Raw genomic sequence first — 11,593 nt, forward strand, 5'->3', positions numbered from 1 at the left:
GAGAGGATAAAGTGGATGGTGATTGGCTGATCCCGGTTGCCCGAGCTGGAGCCTGCGTCCTTTGTCTGCCTTACTTCAGCGAAGGAGCGGGAGACGGCTGCGCGCCCCAAGCAGGCCAATCAGGAGCCAGCCGGCGCCGGCCGGTGAGACAGCGATTGGTCGGAACCCAGTTACTAAGCGGGACAAAGGCAGAAGGGGGAAAGAAAAGAAGAGGAAAAAAAAGAAAGAAAGAAAGGAAGCGCAAACGGCGGTTACTGACAGGCTGGGCGAACGCTCCGGGGCTCAGGCTGCCCGGAGACAGGCGGGGCTCCCACTGAGGCTCGGTCCCCCCGAACAAGTGAGGAGGGGGAGGACGAGCTGGAGCGAGACACCTCTGCCCGGAGACTGGCCGCGGGGGAGGGGAGGCGAGGGGAGGGGAGCGGACGGAGAGGGGCGCATGCTGTTACTTGGCGGGACACACTCTCTTCTGGTCCTTAGGAGGTCCCGGGGCAGATCCCTTCCCCACAGATCTCCTCACAGTGTGCTGCGACAGCCCTCCCCACCCCCCAGGAGAAGTTGTCAGAGCAGAGTCCCCATACCCACTTGCAAAACCGTTACCAATCAGTGAGATGTGTCCATGGCCCCTTGCAACGTTCCCCGGCTACTACTTGTGCCCAGTCTCGGCTTCTCCACGAGCAGTTAGGCAATTCTTGAGGCATTTCGCAGTTACTCTGAGCTTCCCACCCAAGGACTTTTGAACCTTCGGTTCAAAAGGTAACTGCCCAAACCTGAAATTAAAAGTGGGAGGGCACCGCAGGCCAGCTGGAGTGCTCAAGCCAGAAAAAAATGGCTTGCAATTACAGTGTGTGATTTCTGAGATAAGTCACAGGTGTTGGAATCCCTAGCCAAAAGGGCTCTATTCCGTTTCCCTGACAGACCCTCTTCCACATACACCCAGTCCCTCCCCGCCAAGCTTAAAACTGTGATAGGCTTCAGAATGAAAGTGCTGCATATTTCCATGCATTTCAGAAACAGGTAATTAACTTGCTGGGGAACACTGAATAGCCAAACGCAGATTTGTACCTGTGTGGAGGTTGTGCCTGGAATTGCCATTCTGCAGACCCTACAATACAGTCTGGGGAGGCCAAAAACTGCTATTTCCTCTTTAGGCAGAAGCAACAAAGCACATTGTGTTTGGGTTGACAACCTAATTTAAACCCTAGCAAAACCTACCCCCGAGTAGCTCTGCTATATTGATTCCGCTTGTGGATGAGTTGCCATGTTTCATCCTCTGCCTTCCAAAGTGGTTCTGCCTTCCTTAAAGGTGCTATGAGTCGAGATAGTTCCTGGGAGCAGACGCTCAAATGTGTATAGTCGTGGATTAAAAAGAGCTAGGAATGAATGGACAAAGTTGAGCTGAGAAAACATCAAGATTCCTATATGCTTACCCTTTTACATCTCTGAAATCCGAATGTGATCAACTTTGGGGCAGGGTACATTGTTAATTTAAATGTCCTGAACTATTCCTCTAGGTAGAAGATGCTGGAAAATCAACTCTAATTTGTGGCTGGCTTCCCAGCAGTCTCTACTTCATATCTGGAAGCCAGAAGTGCTCACATTTGATAACTCAAAAGGCAGAACAATCAGTCAAGAGCAAGTTGGTTTATTTTTGTTCAGGGGTGTCCCTATGCATTCCCAAACAAAAGGAATGTGAAGAGAGAAAGTGTAGAAAAAAATTATGGCTTTCAGATTTCCACAGCAGCTTTTGCCTAGACCACTTTTCATCATTTAGTGGTGGAGTTTCAATTTCTAATACACAGCAATCGCCCAGTCCTTTCCCACAGCTAAGGCTTTGCGAGATGTAGCGAAGAAGCTGCACAGTGTATATACTCTAGTGCTCAAGACTGTCACATGGAATAAAACTGATTCAACCTTGCCACCTAAATTTGCACTGACCCAACTTTCCAACAAATAGTTGAATAGGAGACCTCCAAAGAATAACAGTGATGCAAGAGACAATGATGAATCAAGGGGAAGCACACTTCCGATGGGCTTTGAACTAGTGCCCTGCCATGGTGGTAAGTGCCTGTCACATGATGCTGGCCTTACTTCTTTGAGCTGAGAAATAGAAGTGAGGTTCTGACTGCTTGTCATTAAACTGCCTCAGGCTCTTTGGCAGAGGTAGAGAATGTTAGCTCTGGTGTCCTGGACCATTTCCATCCTAGAGAATTATATTTGGCCTGGGTGTGGATTAAATTCAGCTCTAAGCACTCAAACTCCTGGGTCACAACCTGCTACTTTAGGGAGTTGTTTTATTCCCTTTGCCTCCCTCCTTTCTTTTAATTTAAAATAGCCTTTAATATATTACAAAATTTGTCTGCTTTCGGATTTAGGCAAGTTTCTTAGTTTATTGTGAAACACTGAGAATTAAAGAAATGTCACTTAAATACTTAAAATTAATAATACCTTTTTATAATTCCTTCACTTTTCACCCTGGTATGGTCTTGTATGAAACTGTTCAAATATGTTTCATTTCTCCCTCTTTATTTCAGAGATGGATGAAATATTTCTTCTGTGGACTGAATATAGGGTATGATCTCAGAGCTCTCTGTGCCAGTAGAATCAGCCTGGAACTCAGCCAAAAGTTCTTCGTGATTAAAGGTGCCATCTGAGCACATAATATTTTTTAAAAAGCTTTGCAAAATGGAAACTTCTATTTTTTTTTAAGGTCACTAACTTTAACCCCAGGACTGACTTTAGCCTCTAGGGAAGGATCACTGGCCTCAATCTCCCTTTTTTTTTCTTCTCTCATTATCTTTCCTTGACCACTTGTCTTAAGGCCAAGTCCATGCAGCTAAATAAACTCAATAAATGGGATTCCAAGAAAACTCTACAAAAAACCAGTTGCAGATTTCAGGACCTCCCCAGCCACATGCCTTGTAACATGGGTATATATCGAGTTATGATGGAAAAGTTTGCCTGTAGAATGTAAAAAGAGCAATGCTAATGGATCTTCTAGAAAGATATCTCACTTGGGACTTGTCATCACTTGAGGTAGCAGTGTCTAAAAATCATGATTTTTCCATTTTTTTTAAGAATGGTATTTCTTTCACGTGGCATTTGCAATTTTTTACCTCTCCTCTACATTTTCTTTAGAACTTGAAAAACCATGATAGGGTTAATCATATCAGCCCAAGGCACTGAGAAATTATGACATTAGATGAATGAGTGATTTGTAGAAGTGGCATTCCTCCAGATACTGCTAAATTCCTGGGCTTAAGGGCACTGTTTGAGGGCTTCCTCAGACTCACCAACACATGATGCAGATCTTCTCTGCCTCACTCTCCCCACTTTTGCTTCAAGGGGTCACAAAAAAAAGCAAGTCTCTTTCACTAGGCTGATACAGCCCTTCTTTTTGGTGTCTGCCCTTCCAGCAACACTGAGGGCCACCTGGATGGTATATATGCCGCTGCTGCAAACTTCCCCTCCATCAAGGCAACAGCTTTCAGCTTGGCTCTCACCAGGAGAGAGCCAATGAGATCCAAGTGACAGGAACAATAGCCCAGGCTGTTTCACCAAGGTAGGGCACAAACAGGGCAGGCAGCTGGTGAGCTCTGTTACCTCATTTAATCTCCGTCACTCTGAGGAAGAGGATTGTATTTTTATTCTTATTTTACAGATGAAGAAACTGAGACCCAGAGCAGTGAGGGGACTTGTTCAAAGTCACATAACTACTTAGGAGCAGAGCCAGGATTAGAGCCCCAAATCCCAACAGCCAGTTCAGTACCTTTCCTGCTACACTACACAGTTTCCCTCTCCTCTTCATTCTTACTTAACAAATGTTCATTGATGCTTCTAAACATCGGAAATACAAAAACAAATAAGAGAGTGCCTAACATTGAGTCCAGAGCCCAGGGTGGGGGGGACAAAGGAATAAATAATTCCAGGCGTGTGGTAAGTGGTGTAGTAAAGAAACCGACAAAATGCTATGTAAGCCCCAAAGACAGTGTTGATCTCTGCCCACATACAGGTGAATAAAAGCTTCCTACAGGAGGTGACATTTTGGCTACCCCAAACTTGTATGCACCTGTTCTAAATATGTGGTCTCTTCTCAGTTTCCCCCAATTCATATGATTAGCTACAAGCCTGAAAATGTTTCATTGAAAGCTGACCCAAAGATCAGGTCACCAAAGAGTTCCTTATCTTTAATCAGACTGCAACAGTCTCCTCATCGTCTCCCTGCGTTGCCTCCTCCAGTCCAATTAGAGTGATGGCTCTAAATTAAAAATCCGAATGTACCACTCCTTTGCACAAAGCATGCTGTAATTACTTTGGCCTTTAGGAAAAGTTTTAAGTCTCAGCCTGGCATTCAAAGCTTTGCTGATCTAGACCCCCGCCTATCTCTCCAGTCTCTTACACAGTTCTTCCTCTCACTTGTAAGACTAGCTATTGAAGTACTACAATTCTCAGAACAGGAGAAAATTTCTCCTCTACACAATTGCACTACAAAGTGGCAAACTCCCACTTTTATGCATCTGATCTTACCGACCGTGCTCATGCAGCCCCCTGTGCTGGCTTCTGCACAGCCCTTGGCACACTATGTTCAGTGTCTGTTTCAGGGTCTATCTATCCCCCACTGCTCTTGGCATTCCTCATGAGTGGATAGGGTGCCCTGGAATTATCACTGCCCAGCATCAGGCCTGACCAGGGTGAGTAGCCAGTGAGTGTTCTTAGAGTGAATAAACAAAAATCGTAAGAAGAAACTAAACTCTCTGGGAAGGTTCCAGGGCAGTCTAAGTTCAGGTTACCCTGATGATATTTTCTGTAGGTCTTTAGTTGATGCCCATTTATTTAAAAGGACAAAAAGAAAAATTTTAAATTATACAGTTTTTGGTTACAGAACTGCAAGGAGCAGACAGTGATCCTTCTTTTCTGCCAGCTGCCTCTGGGGTCTTTAACCACAGACACTCAGTTCTGCTGCCCTTTTATTTTATCAGCTGTGAATTGTTTGCAAAATTCCAAGCAGCTTGTAGAATATTCAGGAAAACTCAGCAGCAAGAAGAGAAACTGGTTTCATTTTCCAGCCCAGCTCTGCACTTCTGAAATGTAACACACCAGATAGGGCTTTAAAATACGCTTATTTCCTGTGGTCATTATTCCAATAGTTTAGAACAATTTGTAGTTCATGCCTCCTTTCTGAAATGTACAATAATCTCCTTGTAATTCCACAGGTCTCAAACCTAAAAACTGTCTTACATGTTTCATTGTTAGAGGGCTAAATCAGTCCAGTTCCTGTACTGGAAAATTTTGGTTTAAAAAGTAAAAGTAAAAAAAAAACTAGTAGCATTTTTTTCTTTGCTTCTATGAACAATAAAATCATAAGCATTCTTTAGAAATATTTTATAAAATTTATGTATTAAAACAAAAACCCTCCTGCTGCATCTTCCCCAGACACCTCTGCGGGGGCGTCATCCTTGATATCTGGGGAAATGTTGCAACTTTGAGGGCTCAAAGATCACCATTTGAGCAAGAAAAGTACAAGCATGAGATGTAAAAAGTCTGGTCATTTATGTCTTTAATTCTGAGAATTTGACTGAGAAATAATACACCCACAGTGACATTCTTTTAATTCAAGGATAGAGACTACCTTGTGTTCTACTCATCTTATGCATCTTGTAAAAGAAGGACTCAATGAAGATCACTCTTATTCCCCAAACTTATTCAGGATTCTATTTCTCCCCTCTCAGTACCAACATGTGGAATTCTAAATTATGTAATGTTAGGGCTAAATAACGGCAGGTAAGGTACTGGGAGTATATGTTCAAAAGCAATATGTTTTCATATCATAAACAAAAAATGCAATTGGTCATCACATATAAAATATATGATTGTTGCATTTAAAGTAGTTTTATTAAATGTTAAAGGTAGAAGGGAAGAGTAGTCCAAAGACAAGCTCTTTCAGTTCAGTTCAAAGTGCTGAATTGATCTTGTGCTGAATGTTCAGTAAGATGCTATTTCTGTCCCATCATCTAGTAAGGAAGACTCATGTGAACAAGCAATGACAGTATCACTGGCCCCTGTGCTTTTAATATGGCTAATTCTCTCTGAGGCCATAAGATCAGGGCAAGATAGCACCCTTTTCTTACCCTCTTCATCTTTCCCTCCAACAGCGCTACACTGTTTCTTAGCCTCTTCCTGACCTCTTTAAGTGAGGAATCTTAACCTCACACTCCTCCCTGATTCTGTTCTTGCAGTGTCAACTTCTGGCTGTGTTCCCTCAGCACAACCCAAATTTGTCCCTCGTCGTCTTCTTCAGGATAATGGAGGAATATGGCCTAGTACCTTACCCTGACATTGGGCCTTGTTGATTGTGTTTCTCCTGAGTTCTCCCAGGACCCTGCATACAAGAATCAGAGAATACTATACCCCTGAATTGCTCCCTTTTTGAAATCTCAATGTTAATAGATGACTCTCTTGGACCTTTCCCTTACTATTTTTTTTTTCCTAACCATAGACATTGGGGGAAAATGATTACCATCTACTACCACTGTAGTGAGTTCAATAGTGGCCCTCCAAAAAGATATGTCCAAGTCCTAACCTCTAAAAGCTCTGAATGTGAACTTACCTGAGAAAAAAGTCTTGTGGATATAAATTAAAGATTTCAAGATGAGATATCCTGGACTTGGTGTGGGCCCTAGATCCAGTGACAGATGTTTTTATAGAGAAAGGCAGGGGAACATTTGAGAGACAGATACAGAGGGGAAGCAATGTGAAGACAGAGGCAGAGAGATTGAAGTGATGCATCCATCACCAAGCCCAGGAACACCATGAATTGCCTACAACCACCAAAAGCTAGAGAGAAGCATGGAATAGATTCTCCCTCAGAGCCTCTAGAAAAAACTAATCCTGCCGACATCTTGATTTCAGACTTCTAGCTTCCAAAACTGTGAGAGAAAAAATTTCTGTTGCTTTAAGCCACCCAGTTTGTGGTAATTCATTATGGCAGCCCCAGGAAACTAATTTTTAAAAGACATTTTAATATCAAGTGTAGAGAGAATACAATTTCAAAATAAAGGACCATCCTTCCCAAGAAATGACTGTAAGTGACTTTAAACTAAATTTGGTGCTCAAACTGATAAAATTTTGTCATAAACTAGCTCCAATACTAGGAACCACAGGCCTAAACCCAAGATGGATTTTTTTTTTTAACCATTTTCTCCCAATACCTTCAATTGTGTCTCCCTCTAGTTCTTCCAAAAGTGTCAGCCTGCCAAAGCCAAATCACGAACAAAAACAAGAGTCCTCCCTCTGCTCTTATACTCAGGAATCTGGGCTTAGGTAAAGAAAAAGCATGTTTACCAACTTCACTCTGGGTTGGTTTCTGGTCATAATCAGGATTCCTTTTGCTTATCGTAAATCTGCCTCCTCTGACATTCCAAACCTCACCGCTCATCTCAAATGACTATCTTCCATCCTTAGATTAGTAAATGTGACTTCACCTTTTACTTCACAGAGACCAACGGGCATAATGCCCGCCTTCCTCAAATCCATCACAGAGCCTACCAACTTGTACCCATCCTCGCTTCCTTGCCTTCCTCTCCGAGGAAGCATGTCTTTTCTCCAGCTGAAAGTTAAATCTCTCATTCTGATGGCACCCTCTTCAGCCTCCTAAAGCGCCAGTCCTAGCCCCTCTCCTGTTTATCCAAATGCCTACAGGATGCCCGCAAAATGCTTCAACATCACCATGTCTAAGCTAGTTCTTTTTCTGGTTAGGTGACAGGGCCTGATGGAAATATGTGCCCACAAGGAAAACAGCATGTGCAAAGGCCCATGCTGTTGGAGGCACTGAAAATTGTGTGGGCTGATCTAAGCTTAAGAAGGTAGAGGGTGGTAAAGGACAAAGCTACAGAGTAAGCGTGAAGAGCCTTGTAAGCCAAGATAAGAAATGTGTATGGTATGCTCAAAGCAATTATAGGGAGAGCATTAAAGAGTTTTAAGAAAAGTCATGTCATAATCAGATTTGCTTTTGAAAATTGTCACAGATTGCAGAATAAATTGAAGGAGCAAACTCTGAAGACATTTGAAGACAAAAAAAAAAAAAATGTTTAAACAACGTAGGCAAAAGATAGAAAGCCCTGTGTAGATCTGAGAGATGTTTAGAAGGTAGAGAAGGCCATACGTGATGAGCGATTTCATAACCAGCACATTCCTCCCCACAAACAATGACTCACTGCAAAATGAGTCATTTGGTTGAGAGTCTTTCCTTTGGTTAAGAGTCTTTCCCTTGACTGGTAGTATTTTCTTCCTCTACTTCTCCAGGTGATTCACTCACTTCCAGGACCTCACTGGGTGAATCAACCAGCCCCAAGAGCACTAATTATGGGTTAAGGCCTGAGAGTATGAGTGGATTGATGACCCAGGCTGGTTGATCAATTGCCCTCATAGTAGTAGACACCTTTTAATACCTCTGCCCAATTCACGATGACATACCTCTTCTCAATTTGTATATGACTTTGACCCTGGCCATAGTTAATGAGGCACAGGCTGAGTCAAAATGTCTTTCATAAATGTTTAGAAATACTACTCCAAACAAGAACTGATCTCTCCAGGGTTTTGGATCTGCAGCATGGAATTTTCAGAGCTGGCCATGACTCCTGTCCACCATGAGAGCTGAGTTGTAAATGAAGCCAGTGTTCAGAAAGCCAAAGAAGGGTGAAGGAAATGCCCTGAGAGGAGCAGGGATGAGAAATGGAAAGGACACAAGAGTAGTCAATTTCTCAACTCTATAGCCGCCTAACACCAGCTTCGCCCCTAATATTTGCAGGGCTCAGGGCAAGAAGAAAAATGGAGGCTCACATACCATCTGTCAAAATACTTAAAAGCTATAAATCAAACTAACAAAACACTAAATAAAATATATTTAATCCTTGTATCTTGCCAAATATACCTTTATGCAAACCTTGGAAGACTGGGTTCAAATTTAGAATTCATGGATCTTTAAAGTTCTGACAGAACATGGTGGTGGAGAGAGAGCTGTCTCCCATTTCTTCCCAACCCTGGCTTCGCCATGCATTGTGAAAGGGGTCCTTGTGCACATGTTCAAGCCTCTTCCATCCATCCCCCTACAAACAGCTGTTCCTTGACCACTCCTTTGAGTTAAAGGTACAGATATTGACAACGCTATCTGTCCTTCGAAGAACAGATCCGGGAAAGGCCTAATGCAGGTCCTGGAAACAAGCTTGGGGCCATTTGGGCAAAGAATTCCAAGAGTATGGTCTAGAAGAAGGAAGTGAGAGCTCTGGGTAGATAAATTCCCTTGGCTCCACTTATTTCTCATCTTATGAGGGGAGGTGGGCTCAAGGCCCAAAAGAGGTCAAGGAGTGAGGGAATTCTTCCTGGATTTTAAGCTGACTTCTGAATTGGGGTTCTGGGTTTGTCCTGATAATACCAAGTTAGAACACAAACGACTTCTGCAATCTGGGAAGAATTTTTCATAAACAAACATTATGAATGTTTCCAGTTTTCAATAATTGATGGGGTGGGACTACTTGTTTAAACAATAGAGACCTTCTCATGGCCCACGTTTATCTCATGTGATGTGATGTGTCATTACCTTTTACCGAGAGCAAGCAAAGTTACTCAAGTTGTAAAGTCTCCCATATAGTCTAGTATTACTATTGCATTAGCATGACTTTTTTAGTTGTGACAGAAAACTAGCTTAAGTCAAATAAAGGGGTAGTCGCATTTGACATTCTGCTGAGAAGAGAGGCACTCAGCGTTATCAGGAATCAGATTCATTCTCAATTCTCCTTCCCTCTGATGTTTTCCCAGATGATGACAAGGATAGCCTTCAGGAGCTCCAGGCTTATAGTCCACTCACTTAGCAATTCCACCAAGCAGAATGCAAGTTTATCCATAGAATTGCAGAAAAATTCTAGGAGTTGAATCTCACTGGCCTATCTTGGGTCACATGCTCATCTTTGAAGCAATCACTGAGTTCAGTTAGATGAAATGTTCTAATTAGACATTCCTAACTCATGTGGCACCCTTGGAAGCAGAATATGGGGTCAGTTGTACCCAAGCGATAAAGATTGAGAACTGGGGAGAGGCAGTTTCTCAAAGAAAATATGGGCAGACAAAAAGTATGTTCGCCACTCTTGAAAGCCTATTGTTCATACTTTTCCAAGAGTTTTGAGAATTTATATATATTTATATATAAATGAATAAGTCAACACTTCCAGATAAATTCAAATGACCAATTATTTTCTCCAGTAACCTCTGAACAGTAACAGGGGTTCCTGAAACCCCCATCTTTTCATATCGGTATTCTATACAAGGCAGATAAAATCCACCCTGTTTATGTCCTCTGCAGGGATTTTATAATACCTGCTCTGACATCTAAGGCTGGAAACAACTGACTCCATAGGAAGTAGCTAAGCCATCCTGTATAAGGAACACAGTGTGCTGGACTATTTTGGATTGTCTATTCAGAGGCAGGAAATTCACACAAACTCAGATCCTACCTGATTTTTTTTTCCCTCACTATCACAAAAGGGAATCTATGGGATATGGAACCCAAAGATGATGCAGTTAATCAATAGGTCTTTAAGGTGATATAAAAAAAAATCATCCATCTCAAATAATATAGACTTCCTGCACAATTTTTTAAAGGGTCTGAGTCTCCAACTTCAAGCTTATGCTCTTTACTGTAAGCCCCATCACTCTCCATTCTTGAGAGGAAAAATACTATTCCTGATTTGGTCCTTCCATGACACCTTTTCTTTCTACCTTTTGAGCTTTAAGGTAGACGACCCAGAGTGGAAGCAGTCAGGGTGGGTATTTTTGGCTCTTCCTCGCCTTGATTCCGCTGTGGCTTCCATACCTGGATGAGGCTAGAAAATCCAGATGCTCTGTCCATGCACGCTTCCTGTAAACACTTTAAATAGTCTAGACTTTGTCCCCACCAACATACCTACTTCTCCTGAACACAGCCAGAGTGCAACACATGATCACAGATTTTTCACCTTTCCCCCAATCTCCACAAGTCCTGTAGGAAACTCAAGCTTCACAATCAATCCTAAAACTATATCTGACCCATTCTACTTTTTTGTCACGGGGCAGTGTGTAGTTTGGGTGTTTGTTACTTGTGAATTTACCATCAAGCAGTACTTAGAAGTTGGTGCTTTTCTTGGCCTCCACCTGTGAGGGTTGAAGACAGCTCAAATTCCAGGTCAACCTTCACTCCAAACTGATGCTCTTTAACCTTAGGAATGCTATAGCTGAGATTTCTTGACCAGGAGCCTTCTCACCCTCGACTTCCACCAGTGTTCTGCCTTACGGGTCTCAGAAGTACCCACCCTCATACTCCTCTGCCCAAATCTTTAGGGCTGTCATTAGGGCTTACATCTGTCCCTTGAAGTCCTCATGTGGAGTTCGAGCAGTCCACAACAACCTCAGTTGACCGAGTTTCCTCTACTCCACGGCTTGAGCTGCGCCCTCCTCCTTTTCCCATGTAATGTCAACAATTGGAAGAATCTGAAAGACCACTCTCAGTCTAGAAACTGGAATTTTCCCCAAAAACTTACCCTAGGACAGCCCTAGTCCTGGCCTGTTA

At 42.7% G+C, this 11,593-nt stretch overlaps 1 protein-coding gene across 2 annotated transcripts in view; it reads right to left on the reverse strand.

Annotated features, from left to right (window-relative positions):
* LOC102891637 (phosphatidylinositol 3-kinase regulatory subunit gamma) overlaps positions 1 to 816 on the reverse strand; it is a 67,885-nt gene extending 67,069 nt beyond the window's left edge. The window contains exon 1 of one of the 2 annotated variants that reach the window (XM_025052035.1): positions 598 to 816. In XM_025052035.1, the coding sequence (XP_024907803.1) occupies positions 598 to 698 (101 nt within the window). In that variant the 5' untranslated portion in view covers positions 699 to 816. Of the gene's footprint in view, positions 1 to 582 lie in introns of both variants that reach the window. The other variant, XM_015595234.2, reaches the window with a different exon arrangement.
* Between the last annotated feature and the right edge of the window lie 10,777 nt (positions 817 to 11,593).

This window comes from Pteropus alecto, unplaced genomic scaffold, assembly GCF_000325575.1.
Source record: "Pteropus alecto unplaced genomic scaffold, ASM32557v1 scaffold25, whole genome shotgun sequence".
In the NCBI taxonomy this organism is placed as follows: Eukaryota; Metazoa; Chordata; class Mammalia; order Chiroptera; family Pteropodidae; genus Pteropus; species Pteropus alecto.